The sequence below is a fragment of the Pristiophorus japonicus genome, chromosome 3 (assembly GCF_044704955.1).
Source record: "Pristiophorus japonicus isolate sPriJap1 chromosome 3, sPriJap1.hap1, whole genome shotgun sequence".
Classification (NCBI taxonomy): Eukaryota; Metazoa; Chordata; class Chondrichthyes; family Pristiophoridae; genus Pristiophorus; species Pristiophorus japonicus.
This window is the reverse complement of record NC_091979.1, coordinates 63,737,001-63,757,811: the sequence shown is the minus strand read 5'-3', so window position 1 is coordinate 63,757,811 and position 20,811 is coordinate 63,737,001. Positions and strand designations below refer to the sequence as shown.

The 20,811-nt window shown below is 47.1% G+C and overlaps 1 protein-coding gene across 1 annotated transcript in view; it reads right to left on the bottom strand.

The window, feature by feature from the left end:
- Positions 1-19,328, bottom strand: part of LOC139253841 (histamine N-methyltransferase-like) — a 67,794-nt gene extending 48,466 nt beyond the window's left edge. The window contains exons 1-2 of the mRNA XM_070873598.1: positions 19,192-19,328; positions 2,510-2,565 (exon numbers count right to left, since the gene is read on the bottom strand). Coding sequence (XP_070729699.1) covers positions 2,510-2,565; positions 19,192-19,328 — 193 coding nt within the window. The remainder of the gene's footprint in view (positions 1-2,509; positions 2,566-19,191) is intronic.
- Positions 19,329-20,811: the final 1,483 nt, after the last annotated feature.

The window sequence follows — 20,811 nt, the reverse complement described above, 5'->3', positions numbered from 1 at the left end:
TCAGGTGCCAACAGATCCTTCATTAAAGCGTATGTTTTCAAGCCACAGCTGGTCAAGAGATGGGCTCTTCTCTTGTCTGCCTTATCGTCGCCTAACCAGTCTTTGGTTACAAAGCTTTGCTGGAGCCTTTCTATAAAGTCCTCCCAATTGTCTCCCGCATTGTACTTTTCATCTGATCCGTTGTTCGCCATTCTGTGGATTCTGTAACTCGTCGCCACTGTAAAGTCCTGTCCCCTCAGTACAGATTCACATGAGGCATGTAGTGAAGTCAAGGTCACTCTGGACCTGCACCTTTATTTCACAGCTCTGGAATGCTGCACTTGCCTGAGACCTCTCCTTATATACCTCTCTCTTGCAAGTGCACCCCTGGTGATAAGGTATGCTGGTGGTTACAGGTCATATCTTATTACAGTCATGTATAGCATGTTAGGATACAGTTATATATAATAATGTAAGATACATGATATCTTTACCGTCCAATTTGAGAACCACTGTCTCTGTCACAGGTGGGACAGTTACTCGTTGAAGGTAAGGGAGGATGGGACAGGTTTGCCGCACGCTCCTTCCACTGCCTGCGCTTGATTTCTGCATGCTCTCGGTGATGAGACTCGAGGTGCTCAGCGCCCTCCTGGATGCACTTCCTCCACTTAGTCTTTGCCCAGGGACTCCCAGGCTTCAGTGGGGATGTTGCACTTTATCAGGGAGACTTGGAGGCTGTCCTTGTAACGTTTCCGCTGCCCACCTTTGGCTCATTTGCCGTGAAGGAGCTCTGCATAGAGCACTTGCATTGGGAGTCTCATGTCTGGCATGCCAACTATGTGGCCTGCCTAGCAGAGCTGATCAAGCGTCGTCAGTGCTTCAATGCTGGGGATGTGGGCCTGGTCGAGGATGCTAACGTTGGCGCGTATGTCCTCCCAGGGGATTTGTCGGATCTTGCGGAGACATTGTTGGTAGTATTTCTCCAGTGACTTGAGGTGTCTACTGTACATGGTCCATGTTTCTGAGCCATACAGGAGGGCGGGAATTACTACAGCCCTATAGACCATGAGCTTGGTGACAGTTTTGAGGGCCTGGTCTTCAAACACTCTTTTCCGAAGGTGGCTGAAGGCTGCACTGGTGCACTGGAGGTGGTGTTGGATCTCGTCGTCAATGCCTGCTCTTGTTGATAGTTGTAATGAAGAGGTGGGGGCGGCGGGGGGAGCGTGGGCAGCAGAGCAAGAAGTGCATGCTTACACCACCTGCAGTTTGTAAGCCAGAAGAGGGGGAAGTGGAATGTGAGAAGGTGGATTAGGAATGAGGAAACTCTTATCTTGGATTGCTTTGCCCGGTCATTGGCCATGGTCACAGCGATTGTCCTCCCCAGAATGGCCAGCACCATCTCCTCCGGGAGGGTGAGATTATGCAGGCACACCTGTGCCCCTTCGGGTAGACCCTGTTGGCTCCGATTGTGAGCCACCCAAGAGAAGGGGAAGTGTGTCAGTGAGTGTGGGGCAAAGTGTTTCGGTAATATGTCTGTCATGGTTGAATAGCGGGCAGTGTGTGAAAGCTGAGAGATGTGGGTGTGAGTCTTGCAGCAGTGATAAGTGTGTGAGGGTGAGGGGAAGCTATAAATGAGGTATGAGTCGTGATTGATAGAGATTGCTGGTCGGTGAGTGATGGGGGTGTGGTCCATTGAGCAGTGTGTGAAGCTAATGGTGCAGATGATGGGATAAGCCATTTGAAGATAATTCACTGACCTTGACCGCCCCTGTAATATCATTTAACTTCTTCCTGCACTGCAGTCAGGTCCTCGTGGCAACACTGTTGTCATTGATCTGCTCCCACTGGCGTTTTTGATTTTGCCTCCTTGCCCCCTGTGGAAATAGGACCTCTCTCCTCTTTCCACCTCCTGCACCAAGGCCTCCAGTGCTGCATCAGAGAACCTTAGTGCATGCTCTCTCCCCTGTTGTGACATTTGCACTGTCTCCTCCAGCTAGTTGCATGAGCTGCTGCAGGCAGAATGAACTTTTCCTTGAAGAGGAACAGACTACCTTTAAGAAATGGAGTCTAGCTTGTATTAGTGCAAGTCTCGTACGATCTTGGGCCCACTGCTGAGCATTTAGCCACTCAGAAGCATGCTCAGCTGGGTTGAACGCTACAAACGTTACAATTAGCAGGCAGCATGAAGGTTGCATTCTTCCTGAATTCCTTGCCACGGGGTGATCGCGAATCCCAATCCACACGCCCTTTTTGGGGCAATCCAATTTTTAGCCCAACGTATTTCCAATTATAGTTTACTGCTCATGCCCCTTAACAATACGAGACATTGGAAATCTAGTGTGCATTCTTCTTGTGTTTGCTATTGGATAAAATAAAGAGGATCCATTAACATTCAATAGTTGATCCCATTTCTCAGTTTGTAATAGTAACTGTATTTGATTAAATCCGCAGTGTGTGACGATGAAATACATGTATCATGAATACAATACTTAGTCATTAGATATAGAACAATGAACACCGCAGGACCTACCTGACCCACTTCCTACTCCCAGGACATTAAGACTGGAGCTTCCTTCTTTCCCAATGCTGCAAGTAAAACAAATTCTATTTTGAAGTGACACGAACCAACCTACAATGACATTTGTAACAAATTGCTTTGCTAACCCACAGCTTTGTATGTCTTATTTTTAACATGCAAATGCCCAGCACTTAATTTGTGTATCTCCAAAGCAATTGATATCAAAGCATTCGAACTATTTTACTTACTAATCAAGAAGAAATTGTTTCCCTTTTTTATTTTTCTGTCACGAACACAATGACAGAAATAAAAATCCATTTATGTAATAAAGGCTATTAAAGCTGGAATAAATATAGAATTTCTATCCAATGATAAACTTGCTTTGTCCAATTTTTGGGTAACAGTTTGGCTAAGATACTCCAGTGGACTAAAGCCTTCTGTGAGCTTCCCTCCTTCTGCCCCTTCTCTCTGGAGCTGCAGGTTTCTGGACTTCTGCCTGCTCCTTCTCCTCCTCTTCTACCCACAATGCCATAGCAATCACCAAATCCAAAATGCCACTGTGATGTTTTCCAGAAGCCCCTGGTCAACATTCCAGTGCCAACTCAGCCAGATAACTTTTTGTAAAGATTAATTTCAGCTCAAACAGCCAACACAGCAAAAATGGTAAAAGCAGCAGACTGGCAGTCAAAATGACTAAACTGGTGATTTACTTGAGAGCAGATGATGATCTTTTAAAATAATGCTGGAAATGGCATCTTCCCAACTATTCCCACCCACAAATGGTGAGTCTATTGTAGAACTGACGAACAGCATGCTAAAGTTGTTGGAAATGGCATTTGGGGTCTTAAACAAGTACAGGACCCTCATTTGCATATATTAAATCGGCATCCATCGATTTCAGGCAGATGCGCTGGATACCCATGAGGTGGCCCGAGCCAAAATAGCATCAGGCGCACTTCAGTGCAGAATGGGCGGGTGAGACTGCATCCAGATTTTTAGCCTTAAACTGGCAGATGCCCACTGAAAATCATCCTCTTTGTGTTTAATGCCAATGATACAAACACTGAGCAAGGTTTAACTGACACAGAGAAAATGTATAACTTATTAACTTGCTTGTTAACTGAGTTCTTGCAAAGACACCATAGAAATCAAACTGGTTACTTGAACTATACTTTGAGGAATAAACTGCACTTTAGCCCTAACCACAAGTTTAAACTGCCCACTGCCCCTCATCTGACCAGGCCTGCTCTTTGTTTTCCTCAATAAGCACTGGATCTTTTCAGTCGTGGCTCAGTCAGTTGCACTCTCGCCTCTGAGTCCAAAGGTTATCGGTTGAGGTAATTTGATTATCAGCATGTGCCATCACAGCCAAACCCTGCTTCTGTCCTCACCTGTCTTCCTTGAACAGGCAATTTCCAGTTGCTGTATTGTTAACCAGGAACAGGAACAGAAATCCTGACTCATTTATTTCTTCCTTTCATAGCCCAAGTCTGCTAAGGCCAACTGTAATGACCCTAGTTTTGTCAGCTAGTTTTGCTAGCACCATCACCTTTGAGTCAGAACATTGTGGGTTCAAGTCCCACTCCAGAGATATGAGCACAAAAGTCTGGTCTGTCACTCCAGTGCTGAGGGAGTGCTGCACTAGCAGAGGTGCTGTCTTTTGGATGAGACCTTAAACAAAGGGCCTATCTGCCCTCTCAGGTGGACGCAAGAGGTTTCAGGTCTCTATTTTGAAGAATAACAGGGGAGTTATCCCAATGTCTTTGCCAATATTTATCCCTCAATCAATATCACAAAAGCAGATTATCTGTTCATTAATACATTTCTGGTAGTGCAAGTTTCCTGTGTGCAAATTTGCTGCTATACTTCCTACAGTACAACAGTGACCACACTTCAATATTTCTCATTGGCTGTAAAGTGCTTTGAGACATTCAGAGGTGGTGAAAGGTGTAATATAAATGCAAGTCTTTTGTTAAGGGGAGTCGTATCTGACTAACTTGATTGAATTTTTTGAGGAGGTAACAAGGAGGGTCAATGAGGGTAGTGTGTTTGATGTAGTGTATATGGATTTCAGTAAGGCTTTTGATAAGGTCCCACATGGCAGACTGGTCACGAAAGTAAAAGCCCATGGGATCCAGGGCAAAGCGGCAAGTTGGATCCAAAACTGGCTTAAAGGCAGGAAGCAGAGGTTGATGGGTATTTTTGTGACCAGGGCCAAGGAGAGGCGTGAGTTTGAGGCTCAGAAGAGGCGACGGCCCAGGGGCAGCACGGACCAGCCCACACTGCAATATGTGTATGCACTAGGTCCGTGCAGCAGAGCAGGTCTCCAGTCATCTTGGTTAATCCTTGCCACTGGACCAAGACCAAGCTCTGTCAAGCCCGTGTGGTGGCTGGTGTGCAACGGCCACTACACGTTAAAAAAATCCACACACAGGCATCTTTTACTCTTCAAGATGTAGTTCCAGGATCTGGAATATTAGGTCCTTCATTGAAACACCTGTAAACTCATCCCTTTTTGGTGTGGAACAAGTCATCCTCACTTCGAGGGACGGCCTATGAGACTTGAATATAAGGGGTATGATTAAGAAGTTTGCAGATGAGACTAAAATTGGCTGTGTGGTTAATAATGAAGAAAGCTATAGACTGCAGGAAGATATCAAATGGCCAGGTGGCAGAACAGTGGCAAATGGAATTTAATCCAGATAAGTGTGAGGTAATGCATTTGGGGAGAGCTGACAAGGAAAGGGAATACACATTAAATGGTCAGACACTGAGACGTGTAGAGGAACAAAGGGACCTTGGAGTGCTTGTCCACAGATCCCTGGAGGTAGCAGGCAAGATAGATAAGGTAGTTAAGCAGGCATCCGGAATGTTTGCCTTTATTAGCCGAGGCATAGAATACAAGAGTGGGGGGGAGGGTTATGCTTGAACTGTATAAAACACTGGTTAGGTTGCAGCTGGAGTACTGCGTGCAGTTCTGGTCACCGCATTACAGGAAGGATATGATTGCACTGGAGAGGGTACAGAGGAGATTTACAAGGATGTTGGCGGGTGTGGAGAATCTTTGCTATAAGGACAGATTGGTTAGGCTGGCTTTGTTTTCCTTGGAACAGAGGAGGCTGAGGGGAGACCTCATTGAGGTACATAAAATTATGTGGGGCCTAGATATAGTGGCTAGAAAGGGACTATTTCCCTGAGCAGAGGGGTCAACACAATCAGGGGGCATAAATTTCAAGTAATTGGTAGAAGGTTTAGAGGGGATTTGAGGGGAAATCTCTTCACCCAGAGTGTTATAGGGGTCTGGAACTCACTGGCTGAAAGGGTGGTAGAGGCAGAATCCCTCAGCACATTTAAAAAGTACACGGATGTGCACTTGAAGTGCTGTAACCTGCAGGGTTACAGACCTAGAGCTGGAAAGTGGAATTAGGCTGGCTATCCTCGTGTTGGCCAGCGCGGACATGATGGGCTGAAACGGCCTCCTTCCATGCTGTAAATTTCTATGATTCTATAAATAAGCTGTGTTTTGAAAGAACAACAAGACATTCAGACAGCGAAAAGGAAGAAAATGTCCTCATAAGTAACCTTTCCCCTGTGATTGGACAATTGAATGGGTAAAAAATGATTGATGCAACGTATCCAACTGACCACCGAAATAAGGTATAAAAACGGGCAACAGAGAGAGAGAAACAGGCAAACTGAGGAGAGAGTTTCATCAAGGTGTTTCTCATGCGGGCTTTGGCCTCACATCTCCACCAGTGGGGACCTGTTCAGAAACCACATTCTGCCTCAACGTTGGTCCATTCTGTTCTAGGGCCGTAGATCATTCTCATTTATCATGGGATGTATATCTACTATATTTATCTCATTGCAAGCAGTATCTGATTATGCTTAAACTGCAGTGGGCCAAAATTGTCCATTTCTATACAGTCTCTGGCCGCATGAAAGCAGCGGCCACACGTCAATGCGGAATGGCTGCCAAGTCTCCATGGAGGGGTCGCCATTTTTTAATTGCCCTTCCTCAGGTTTGGAGTGGTGTCCAGGATCGCTCCGCCCATTTTCCTGTGGGGCATGCACCCGCCGACCGGTCAATGATTGGAGGGGCCCCTTCCTGAATTGCCCCTCGGAAATTACCCCTTTCCCGGAATTGGCCCACCGGAGCGGCCCCGCCGCTGGTCAGTGCCACTGACAGTCTTTGCTGTTGGTATACTATCCATGGCTTGGCAGCGCAGCCACCCTTTAAATGAGGTGCAAAATTCGCAAGAACTGCCCCCCAATGTTTGGGCTCATTCGAAATGAAATTTAATTTGGGACTATCTACCGAAAAGTTTGGAACTCTAAAGTGCTTATGGAAGAAACTACGAACTTTAATAGAATTTTGGATTTTAAAAGACAAATTCAAGGCTGTGGACGGGCCTAAGGAACTAGCAGGAGACAACCTGATTAAGTGAGGCTATCTGGGTCTGAGGACGAAGTTAACCTGTCTGGAGGAATGAGTATTCGAGAATCCTTCTCCACAAGAGACATTAACATCACAAAATCACCCAGAGATAGCTACCCATCAACATGGGTCTGGAAAATCATTTCAGCATATACATCACAAAGAGACCCAATCCAGCCTGTATGCAAAAAATTAAGCACAAAAGGACATTGCAATTACCAAACTAATATTTCCATCAGGAAACAGTTTTCGAACATCAAACCACCTAAGACATATCAACCTTTAACGAGCGTGCCAAAATATTACAAAGAAGAACCAAGCCTGCCAAATTTAAACAAAGAATTCTGAACAGATTTGGCGCCAAGATTAGAACCGTTGAAATCGTATAACTGGTCCCTGTTTTCAACAGAGGTTAAGTTGCTAAATAGCTACAAGGTTGCTACTACCTCAGATGACATACATGGCTATACAACCGAGACCACGCTTGTGTCAGCATGACAAGGAGAGAAACCAACGCGATAGTTGTAAACTAACTTCTCCAGCCTCGAAGTCCTGAAGTTCTGAAGGGAGAAAGAACATCACTAACACAGCAGCAACCGACCACGACCAACGTGGTATCAACCAAACTCGAACCAATACTCTAATGGGAGAAAACCGAAGGATCGAAAAGTTTCCACTCGACAATCTGATCCTGACCTACCAACGGTAAAACATTGCCTAACAGACTGTAGAAACCTATTTCTAGCCAAAGAAAACGGGTACTTACCCCACAGATCCAAAAACGCACCTTACCGCATCAGCGGACTCAACCCAACTGAAGATTGCACAGCTAGAAGTCTTCTCTGACATTCGGGGTAAAGCAAGCAGACCCTACCACATCCAGCAAACCCTGAAACTGTGATCTACCGTTAACTGTCAAAAGGATTGATAAGCATAGTCCCTGCCTACCCTGGAGTCCAACCGAGCTAGAATTAGGTATTGGGAGGTGGGAGGTATAATTTTACTGTAACCCCCTTTGAAAGTGTAGTGTATGGTTCTTTATTAGAGTATTATAAGTTTGACCTTGTACCTTTCCTTGTACTGTACCTTATTAGAACGATTGTAAGTTTGGCCTTGTATTTTCCTACTAGAGAAATAAGCTTGTATTTCCTTGACTGTAATAAAAACAAAGTTCTTTTGCATCAAATCAGTGTCCTTTGCATGTTTGTCACCCACCCCGCCTCCCAAATAAATCCAGAGTCTGGAACCCAAGGGAGTGGGAGCGATTCGAACCACTCAAGTTGGTCAGAAGGGAACCTGACCCCCTCATAGAGACTACCCCCTTACAAAATGGCGACCACAGAGGACTCTGGTACAAGGGGTGTGATGTGGAGAGTGCTGGTTTGGGGCAAATAACCAAGATGGAAGAGAGGATTTCCTCCTATGTGTATAAGAAGTTCAATGCAACTAAAGAATGGGTGCTTAGTCTATTGCGTGCTGAGCGCCCAGCTGACGCTGCAGCCCAGTGGACAGCAAGCAAAGATCACAAAGAAGCAGTAGAGAAAGCAATTTGCTTGGTCTGTCTACAGCGACAGGTCCAACTCCTAGACAGAATGAATGAAACATTACAGGCAGAGTTATGGGAATGCGCAGAGAACTACCAGGAAAGGGTTATGTCAGAAGAAAGATTGTCGGGAGAACTCCGAAGCTAAAACAGGAAAGGACCCAGATAATGGAAAGGTTTAAAAACAGTCAGGACTATTTTCAATGTCAGGTTACCGAGGCCAAAAGTAATGAAAAGTCACTGAGGGAGGAAAGCACTCGCCTCACCCTACAAGTAAAAGAGCTCCAGGACAGATTAAAAGATGTGCAAGCAGTGTATAAAGTAGTTAGCACTAATGGGTTTGAATCGGGAGACCATGGTCCCTACCAGCAACAAATTAAAAGTTTAAACCTTGCTGTATCCAAGGTGAAAGGCATGGTATGCATAATAAGCCCGGGTACGCCTAATATGTCCCAGGTAAACCTGGAAGAGAAGGAGGAAACTACCCAGCCACCACCTGTGGCACCTGTGACTACACCGGTTCAGTATCAGGAGGGGCAAATCAGTTGCGAGGCGGACAGGGATAGTGAACCACCATCACCTGTGGCACCGAGTTTCAGCTCGGCTTGGCCGCAGGGAGGAGAGGGAGGCGAGCCAGAACAGGGAGAGCCAGAACCAGGGCCAACGTGCCCGGTCCGGCAACAGAAGTTTGGCCCGTCCATCCTTGTCGGGGGTCCAGGGCCCCTGAAAGTCAGTTTGTGGTCCCCCACATTCCCCACCAGCTTAGGGCGATGATAAGCCACCTGGGAAAGCTAACTCCAAAGGGAGACCCCTCGGTTCACTTTGTGGAGGTGGAACAGACAGGGGATATTAATGGGAGCGATGATGCAGAAATGGCAAAGATGCTTCTCCTATCCCTAGACAGCAAACTGTACCAGTCCCTCTCTACTGAGAGCAAAAGAGGGCAGAAAACACTTGCTGCCATCCAAAAGGACATTTTAGAAGCCACGGGCTGCAATGCCAGGAGTCCCTTCTCTCGAGTAGAGAAAACGGTGCAACTCACAGGAGAAACCCCACAGGCTTTCGCAGACCGACTGTGGCCTGTGTACAAAAGCGCCTGTATTGGGGACATAGACAGAGATAACTTAAGCCCGACGAGTTAGCCCACTGGCTCTGAAGCCTAGTAGCTAACAGTTTACCCCGAATAAGAACCAAGGCTGAGGCCTGGTTCGACCCAAGAGATCCCTAATCCGCCGAACAGGGAGTGCTTAGGCAGCTGACCCTAGCTTACAGAAACGGCAGAGGGACAGAAGAGCACCCACAAAAGGGAAGGGTTCACGAACTCCGACCTAGCCAAGATAAGAGGGAATGACGCCACGAGGGAGGGCAACCCCTCCGATACAAAACGTACCCGCTTTGGGTGCGGAAAGAGTGGGCACTGGAGAAGGGATTATAAAAATCCATGCAAGAATAGCGCAGGAAAGAGTTCTCGAGCCCCAGCCAAAAAGGCCGAGACCGAGAAGCCAGTCCCTCCCCACTCGTTTGATACCTGTTTTAACTGCACTCCGAGCCATGTTAGGTGGCCCTGGGAAGGTAGCCACCGCCACCGGTACCGAGATCCCATCTGCCTCCTCCCAACCAAAAATGTTACTAGGACAGGCACGGCCTGTCCACCTGTGGTCCCTCGAGTATGATGCGTGGGGGAGGCCGACCGTACAGATGGAAGTGGAAAAGGTGAAAGGACTTACATGCTGGACATCGGTGCCTCAAGCACTCTTGTCTATGCAGCTAACCCCGCCACCTCACCTCTGTCTAACGGGGTCCCCAACAGCTTGGTGGGTTTCACAGGCAATGAACAGACTGGCTCATTCTCCATTCCGCACTCCATTCATTTAGATACACTCCACAACAAGTGGACTTGTGTCCTGATGAAGTGGGAGCAGGAAGAGAGAGGGATCCTGGTGACTGACTTCATCCTAGGCCACGGGTTCCTCGTGGATTTAAGAAATCACTGTCTTTGGGGGTCAGTCTGTGCAGGGCAGGGGAGTGAGGTGATGGTTATCCCGGGAAAACAAGGAAAAGGGACGGTGTGCACCATGAAGCCATAGAAGGGTTCCGACCTTGAATCACTGGTCAGTAACACCCTGATAGAATATCAAGAATATGTGAGGAAAAAGCTTGCAGCTTTTGCCACTCACAAACACGACTGTGGGAGAATAAACGAGTCGAGGTTAGCATAGATGGGGACCCCATGACCCGACACAGAAACAGTACAACTTCCCCAGGGAGGTGGAGGCAGACATGGAAACAGCCTTGGGTTTGCTGGTTAAACAGGGGGTATTGAGACCAATAGCTATCCATGTGAACTCTCCATTGTGGACGGTTAAGAAACCGGACAGCTCCTGGAGAGCCACGATGGACTATCGAGCACTCAACTGTAACATCCCCGCCTGTGCACCCACTGTTGCTGCTGTCGCCAACCTCATTGGAAGTATCCCAGCCTCCGCAACCACCTTCACGGTGCTGGATATTTCCAACAGGTTCTGGTCCATACCTTTAAGAAGGGAAGATCAGTACAAGTTTGCTTTTACCTTTAAAGGACAGCAATACACTTGGAACTGTCTCCCTTAGGGCTTCCACAACAGCCCCAGTATTTTCCATCAGTGTATGGCCAACTGTTTAAAGAACTTTAGCAGATCCCAGCAATCAGTGCGATATGTGGATGACCTGCTCTTGTTCACCGGCGAGGGGGAGGAGCATAGCCCACTGCTGGCTGAACTGCTGGAGCTGCTGAAAGAAGAAGGCTTTAAAGTAAACCCCAAGAAGGCACAGATCAGCCTGAAGGAAGTAAAATTCCTGGGACTGGCTGTGCGCATAGGGGAAAGAGCCATTGACAAAGCTAGAAGGGAAGCAGTGCAGAAGTTACCAGCTGCAACAGAGTAACATGAGTAAGATCTTTTCGAGGGCTAACCGGGTACTGCAGAGATTTCATTGAGTATTATGCAGCCACCGCAGCCCCTCTGCTCCGACTCCTACACAAGGGAGTAGAGTGTGAATGGGACAAAGGTTGCGAGGCAGCATTTATCCAACTCAAGAAAGACCTGCAGACCGCGCCAGCTCTAGGGGCCATAGATGGGGGTAAAGAGTTTTTCCTGGAGGTAGCAGCCAGTGGGGACAGCCTGAGTGCAGTACTGCTCCAAGAGCGTCATGACCGGCTGAGACCAGTGGTCTACTCCTCCAGGATACTCACAGATGTGGAAAAGGGATACTCCAACTGTGAGAGGCTTCTCCTAGCCACTCACTGGGCTGTGAAAAGATCACTGATCTTCACAGGGGGGTCACCCATCACACTCCTTAACCACTATACGCCCACCCAAATGCTCCTGGACGGGAGAATTAAGGACGGGACAGTGAGCAGTGCCCGCATTGCTCACTGGACACTGCTCCTCTCCCAAATGGACCTAAGGGTAAAAGGTCTCTGCGAGCCATGATTCACAGCCAACATGATTTATCCAGGGACAGCCCACCGGTGTTCCATAGAAGGGGTATGGGAAATTGACATAGGCTTTCAGGCTGGGTTACACCCCACAGCCCGAGAGATCTATGGGGATGGTTCAAGCATGGTATCTGCGGGTGAACGGCTCACAGGCTGCGGAGTTTATGACCTCGAGGCAGGCATTGCTCTGGCGATTAAGCTCCCCAGCACTATGAGCGCCCAGCACGCTGAACTGTTGGCGGTGGTATACGTAGTCACACACCCCGAAGAATTCCCTACCCCATACACGATTTGCTCAGACAGTATGTTCACATGCAATTCGTGTACGGAGTACCTGGCTATCTGGTCCTGCCACGGATACACATCCGCAGACGGGAGACCCCTGGCAATTAAGCCTTTACTGGAAAAGATCATGAAAGCCGTAGGGGAGGAAGGGAATATCTACATAAATAAGGTGAAGGCACATTCCACCACCGAACCCCGTAGCGAGGGAAACCAGCAGGCCGACATGTTGGCCAAGCAGGGGCCCGCACGGGAAAGCTCTGGGATCCGTACAACCCAGGACCCATCACAGCAGTCAGGGGCAGGATGGGGATGGCAGGGAAGGCAGGGATAGCTTTGCCCCCAGACCCAAGACCCCGTCCTCAAAACTATCCTGAACAAGCTAGCTAAAGGGAATAGACGGCCCGTACGGCACTGCAGCAATTGTCATGAAAGAAGGCACGCTGTTCGGGGCGGGGGGCGGGTGGGTGCAGGCAATGGGTAGTACCGCAACAGCACCGGAGAGAATTCCTCCAGCTGGCCCACGAGGGTCCAGGAGTAGGACACCCTGGACCTGAGACCACTTGGCAACTAGTGGAACAGGCAGGGTGCTGGCCAGGACTCAGGGAAGACATCCGCGAGTTCTGTGCTAGCTATCTGGTGTGCGCGGCCAACAACCCCGACCCCCAGAAAAGAAAGGTGTCTATGGGACATATCAGAAGGGTAGAGGGACTGCCCAGGGAGGTTACAAGTACTGCCTAGTATTGGTGGATGTATTCACCAAATGGGTGGAAGCCTTCCCATGCCGAACAGCCACTGGCCTGGAAACAGCCAGGACCCTGGTCAGGGAAGTGTTCTCCCACTGGGGACTACCACAATACGTGGAGTCCGACCAAAGGAGTCACTTCACTGGGCAGGTGTTGCAGGAGACCCTTAAGGTACTCGGCATCAAAGGAAAATGGCATGTTGCCCACAACCCACAGTCATCCGGGCCTGTGGAGCGTTTAAACTGTGCCATCAAAGAAAGGCTGCGCAAAGAGACAGGGGACTCACCCAAAGGGTGGATAGAGGTCCTACCACTAGTCCTCATGGGGATCCGGGCCAGCCAGTCAAAGAGCACGGGATACTCCCCGTACGAGCTCATGACCGGCAGAGCCATGCGAACCTCCACCCATGTGTTAGCCCCGGTACTTACGGAAGGTCAGCTTAGGGAAGCGAACTGGGACAGCTTTGTCAGGAATCTGTTTGAACACCTTAAACAGATTCACTGGCAGGCTGCGAACAACATGGGAAAACAGCATCAGAGCAACCGACTGCTGCTAGAGCGCCGCTAACACCATGTGTGAGATCGGGGACCAGGTTATGGTAAGGAACTACGCTAGAGTAGGGGTCTTTGAGGCACTGTACATGGGACCGTACCACATTGTCGACAAAGCAAGCCCCATGGTCTATGCCATAAAATTGCCCCGCCAAACAAAGTGGTTCCACATAAATCAGTGCAAACTTTTCAACCCAGGGGCAGCAGCTAAACGTAAGGGACAGCCAAAACCTGTAAACCGTACGAAAGACAGGGACCCCCAGACAACAGCTCCCGACTGTGGATATCCCACAGGGTACATGGCAGACCCACAGACTGCACCTAGAGGGGCGGTGGACTGGAGGAGCTTTCCCCCCCAATCATTTGGGACTCGGACGCACCCCCAGCAGCCGGAGCTTTAAGAAGGACTCCCCGCACACCACGGCCAAAGACACCGTGGTCACCAGCGCCCCAATTTAAATGGTTCAGCCCCGGGAAAGGGACCAGCCGCAAAAGGGTACCTGAGGTCAGAGACCAGCCTGCGAGCAGGGACACCCAGCTGGTAGCCTTGGGCAACGAGGGACCCTCAGAAGAGATAGCGGTGGACCAGCCACCAAGTGGGAGACCCCAGCCCGTAGCCCTCGACCAGGCAGAGCCCCCAGGGGAAGAAACGAACCAGGCAGCCAGCCCCCAAAGGAGCAGTGTGCTGTAGCACCGGAGGGGATATTCCCCCAATAATGTGGGAATCGAACCCACCTCCGGTCAGGACATTCCGGGTCCTGCAGTACAGGCCAACCTACTACCGACCTCACTGGACACCCGGTGTAAGAAGAAGAAAGAAAGAAGGCAGGAATTAACCTGGCCACCCGGAGACGGGTGGCAGATATACATATATAGTACCATATGAATTTAAGTATGTTTCGTGAATAATTTAGAGTAGTGTAAGATTCATCTGTGTAATGATGAGAATATATGTATTAGTTAACTGGGGTAAGGAAAGAATCTACCTGTGCAGTTATTAAAAGAGGCACAGGCCGGGTAATATCCACGAGTAAGAAGAATCTACCAGTATAGCTATTAAAGAAGCATCGGTAAGATAACAAGCAAAACGGCTGTGAGATAAAAGTTAGAAGCAGACATCAGTCCACAAGGAATTGAATAAGACAACCAGTCAATTAAAGGCTATCAGCCCAAATTGGAACTCGGTCACCTTTGTCAAGCCAGGGAACTTTCTCAGAGCTGGACAATCTGTTTTATGTGCCCCTACAGGAAAGAGGTCATCATGAGAAGGATCCTGTTCCTGCTCGCCCTGATAAGGATGAGCAGCAGCAACCGAGGAAACGTGGAAGAATCCCTCATTTACGGGTGTTCAGGAGGAAGAGCACCAATCGTAACCGCCGGGGGTGGCCCCCGAGACATGGAAGAACTCGCCGTTTATGCCCGCGAGAGAAGATGGCCAGGGTGGCTGGGATCTAATTCTACCCGCTACTCCAGCCAGGAAGGTTTTACTTTCGGGGAGGCCTTACTTCCATGCCCCCGGATGCGGATCATCGCTTCCCGAGTCGTTGTTACAGAGGGAAAGCATGTGTTTTACTTGCAAAGGGAACATTCCCCTGGGAAGATGGTTCTGGCTCAGAAAACTCAGTAAGGACGCATGGGACCAAGAATCGGACTGGGAAAGACTCGGTAATGATACATACTGCACCATCACGGGGAAACGAGAGAAGTAAAAGTGTGTTGGGACAAATGTTGGGAATCCGAACAAGGAATTCATGTGGGGATCAGAGAGTGTCCTGCAGGCATATCGATCGCCTTCGCCAGGCAATGGCAAGATGAAGGGGATGGGATGGGGTGGGACTCTAGCCTACACGGGTGCGCAGTCCCATACTCCCCACTACCAATTAACACCACTGAACTAAGAGCACACATGAGGAAACCCCTGCCCACAACCCCGCCAATATGAACAGTAATAGAAAGGTGTCCTACCAGCATCAAGGGACCTGGAATGGATTAGTATTGGTACCGACCGAAAAGGTGTTATATCAGGGGGTACATTATGCAGTAGCTTCAGTAATATTAAATCTTACCGAGGTACACCTACCTGCATGGTGTCCGAAGGAAACAGAGCTGCTATACCAGGCCCTACTTAGAGACATGTTCAAGAAATTTTATGAATTAGACTTTGGAAATGTAGACAAAGCAGACCTATACACCCTAAACGCTAGGGAGACCATGGGCTCAGGGAAACCTAGAAGGGGAATCATAAATGACGTTTTCACTATTATGTTGTACATTTTGGCTATGCAATTTCCCCTCTACCTGAACATCTTACTGCCCTGCTATAAGCTGTTATTATCTCACAAAAACACTTCTACACTCTCGAAGAAAAAACAATTGCGATAGGGAAAAAGATTCTCGAAATCACAATTCCGCCTTGGTGGGACCTATTCAGAAATATAGATGTTCCAGTCTGGATCCGAATCGCTTCCCATACTTTAGTTATTTATCAACTCGTGATTATACTTTACTTATTTTGTCTCACTTGCCGAGTGAAACGCAGAGGCCATCAAGTCAGGCACCAAAGGGTGCTGTACGCTCCTTGGTCAAACTTGGGAATCGCGCAGGGAGGGGTGACACCATACTACCATGTTTAATTTGTGTTGATTTTACCTGCTGTAAACCGCAAAATCTCAAGTGTTGTAAGAGTGTTACTTAAAATGTGTTTGACTATGGACATTTCTGTTACTTGAGAATGTGTTTTGACTATGTGCTTTTATTTTACTTTACTTAAAGTTGTGTTTGACTGTATACCGTTATTTTACTGTGAAAATTGAGTAAAAGAGGGACATCATACCCCCTCTATGCTATAACGGAATTGTAATGATTGTACTTACCTGTAAATTGCATTGCATTTCAACGGGGGATGCACATTAATGTTTAGTTAGTATAAATGCAGGAAGGTTGATTCTCTGGAGCAGGAATTTTGCTTACCTTGATTGACACTCAAGAATGTGGAGTGTCAACAGGGGGGACTGAAGGAGGTGCAAAATTCACAAGAACCGCCCCCCCCCCCCCCAGTGTTTGGGTTCATTCGAAAGGAAATTTAATTTGGGACTATCTACCGAAAAGTTTGGAACTCTAAAGTGCTTATGGAAGAAACTACGAACTTTAATAGAATTTTGGATTTTAAAAGACAAATTTAAGGATGTGGACGGGCCTAAGGATCTAGCAGGAGACAACCTGATTAAGTGAGGCTACCTGGGTGTGAGGACTAAGTTAACCCGTCTGGAGGAATGAGTATTCGAGAATCCTTCTCCACAAGAGACATGAACATCACAAAGTCACCCAGAGATAGCTACCCATCAACATGGGTCTGGAAAATCATTTCAGCATATACATCACAAAGAGACCCAATCCAGCCTTTTTTGCAAAAAACTAAGCACAAAAGGACATTGCAATTACCAAACTAATATTTCCATCAGGAAACAGTTTTCGAATATCAACCCACCCAAAACATATCAACTTTTAACGAGCGTACCAAAATATTACAAAGAAGAACCAAGCCCGCCAAATTTAAACAAAGAATTCTGAACAGATTTGATGCCAAGATTAGGACCACTGAAATCGTATAACTGGCCCCTGTTTTCAACAGAGGTTAGGTTGCTAAGTAGCTACAAGGTTGCTACTACCTCAGATGACATACTTGGCTATACAACCGAGACCACACTTGTGTCATCACGACAAGGAAAGAAACCAACGCGACAGTTGTAAACTATCTTCTCCAGCCTCAAAGTCCTGAAGTCCTGAAGGGAGGAAGAACATCACCATCATGGCAGCAACCGACCACGACCAACGTGGTATCAACGAAAAACCACCGCGATCGACCAAACTCGAACCAAAACTCCAACGGAAGAAAACCGAAGAATAGAAAAGTTTCCACTCTACAATCTGATTCTGATGTACCAATGGGTAAAACATTACCTATCAGACTGTAGAAACCTATTTCTAGCCAATGAAAGCGGGTACTTACCCCACAGATCCAAAAACGCACCATACCGCATCAGCGGACTCAACCCAACTGAAGAATGCACAGCAAAAAGTCTTCTCCGACGTTCGGAGTACGGCAAGCAGACCCTACCACATCCAGCGATCCCGAAAACCGTGATTTAGCATTAACTGTCAAAAGGATTGGTAAGCAAAGTCCCTGCCTGCCCTGGAGTCCAACTTAGCTAGAATTAGGTATTGGGAGGTGGGAGGTATAATTTTACTGGAACCCCCTTTGAATGTGTAATGTATGGTTCTTTATTAGAGTATTATAAGTTTGACTTTGTACCTTTTCCTTGTATTGTCCCTTATTAGAATAATTGTAAGTTTGGCCTTGTATTTTCTTATTATAATAATAAGCTTGTATTTCCTTGACTGTAATAAAAACAAAGTTCTTTTGCATCAAACCAGTATCCTTTGCAAATTTGTCACACCCCCCAAATAAATCCATAGTTTAGAACCCAAGGAAGTGGGAGCGATTTGAACTGCTCAAGTTGGTCAGAAAGGAACCTGACCCCCTCCTAGAGACTACCCCCTTACACCTTAAAGGGGAGATGACGCTGCCGGCGATACCATGTTATTTCTTTTGTCGGCTGACTGCCAGATCAGGTCGACAAGGTCAGGCACTTGGGCGGTGGGAGCAGGAACTTGTTTGGAGGGGTGGGGTGGGAGAAAATCTTAACCCATGAGAGTGAACCCTGTCTGTTCCAAGTAAACTCTCTTCTGTCTGGAGTTGGCAATGAGAATGGCTCGAATTACACTTTGGGAAGTCACAGATTACATAAGCAGGGCAGGTCTAATTACACATTCCCGAGAAACTGCTGGGTGTGTCTTATCCTCCAAGGGCCCAATCAGCAATCAGGTCATGTGATCAAGTGAACCCAATCAGAGCATTTTTCTGTTGCAGATAAAGCGTCCCCTCAAACCGGCTTTAGGCCCTGTACGACAGTTTCTTTCCCTTTCCCAATATGGCGGGTGGCGCACTTCCGGCTGGAAATGTGTGCGCTCTTCCGGCCCCCTATATTGGGGGCTCAGTTAACCGGTTAGCAGCCGAAAAACAGGCACTGCCTGCCTGAATTTATAGGCTACAATCTTTTAACTCAGAGCAAGAGTGTTACAGGTGCAACGTCCCGAATCCGGAACTCTGAAAACAAGAATTGTCAAAAAACTGGACATTCTGCATATAACTGATGGAGTCTTCCGGAATCCGGAATTATTGCCCGAAAACCGGACGTTTAGTCCGGCACGGTTTCGGTCAAGGATTCCGGATTTCAGGCAAGAAAATCAAGTTTGAAATCTTAAATCCTTAACTGAATCTGTGCCAGATTTCTGGTTTTGCCAAATTTCAGACCTCGTCACTCAAAACCCGGCACGGATTCGGTCGAGCATTCCAGATTTCAGATTATTGATTGTCTGGTCTGAAATCTGGAAAAACCCCAAAAACAGAACAGAGTCACTCCTGAGGATTCGGGATTTCGAACGTTGTACCTGTACCAACTATCGCAAGCCGATGTATAAATAACAACAGAAAAACAGTGAAACTAAACGTAGATGTCTACCAATTAAGTTAAAGCTTACGTTGCTCATAGTCTTTACAGATTCCTCAGTTTTGAACAGGACTCTAAACATGCCGTACCTGGCTACTACATCTGGCAGCTTCTCATCAATGAATTTTTGCATGCACATATGTTCAGTGGAGCGGTCTAAGAAGAGGTTAAAAGTCTTCAAATAATAGCTGAAGTCTGAGGAGAGGGATTTCATAGATGACTCCATCTCTGGTTTCCTGCAGTTAAGAAAGGGTTACAGTTCAGTTCACTCTCAATGTTGCTATCTGTAGAAATCAGGATGTGGACCTTGCCTTGAACAATTATTGCTCTAACTGCTTTAATCGTTAAACTTTGAAACAATCCAGTACTGTCCACAGCTAGCACACATTAACTCCCACCTGCATGGCCCACTCAATTATCTTCCTCAACCTTAGCCTCCTTTCCACCAGCAGCCTGAAACTTCTTAATATATGTACCTACCAGCACCAGGCTAGCTCGTGAATTCTCAGTAACACATAATTAAAACAAAACCTTTGAACCCTCTATCTGTCGTTAAAAATTGAATAAACACAGGAATGATTACTAACAATTTAGTTTCCACAAAGCTCCAATTAAAAGTCCTACCTAACAAATCTTTTCAATATAAGACCACAGAATTCGATCTCACATTGTGTAGTAACACTTAGGTGAATACAATACTTATTGTGTGAAATCTAGAGAATGGAAAGCTCCTCAGAACACCGAAACTGTCAATGGATCGACTGTTGTTGGACCTCAGCCAAGATATTGTCTGCACTCAAGTAAAGTAACCTAAAATATTTGTGTTTGACAAACCTACTGTAGCTTTTTCAGAATGTAACTGATAGAATAGATAAGGGAGAACCAGTGGAAGTAATGTATTTGGATTTTCAGAAGGCCTTTGATAAAGCGCCACATAAGGGGTTAGTGTGCAAAATTAAAGCACATAGGATTTGGGGGTAATATACTGGCATGGATTGAAAATTGGTTAACTGACAGGAAACAGAGAGTAGGAATAAATGGGTCTTTTTCGGGGTGGCGGGCAGTAACAGTGGGGTACCACAGGGATCACAATATATATATAAATAAATGATTTGGATGAGGGAACTCCAGTGTAATGTTTCCAAGTTTGCTGACAACACAAAACTAGGTGGGATTGTGAGTTGTGAGGAGGATGCAAAGATGCTGCAAGGTGATTTAAATAGGTGAAGTGAGTGGGCAAACACATGGCAGATGCAGTATGACGTGGATAAATGTGAAGTTATCCAGTTTGGTCAGAAAAACATTAAGACAAAGTATTTTTTATGTTGTACATGCAGACTATGGAGGTACTCTCTTTGTAGTCACTGTGTGGTTGCATAAGATGGAGACTTGTTTACCTGATGTACTTTCAATAAGGTTTACACTGTGTATATATACACATGCTGGCACCACTCGAGGGTGCAACTGGTGGAGATTGGGGGGTTTCCTGCCCTGGTGGCAGGGCCCAGTATAAAAGGCTGCACACCATGTTTGTGCCTCACTCTGGAGTTTGGAATGAAGGACCAAAGTCACTACAGTTTGAGTACAACACATTGCCTCGTGGAGTCATGCATAAGTACATTACAGACACCATAACTGGCGACGAGAATAAGGACTTTCAGGTGATCACGGCTACCTTTGGCATATTAAAAGACTTCGCAAAGGGTGAT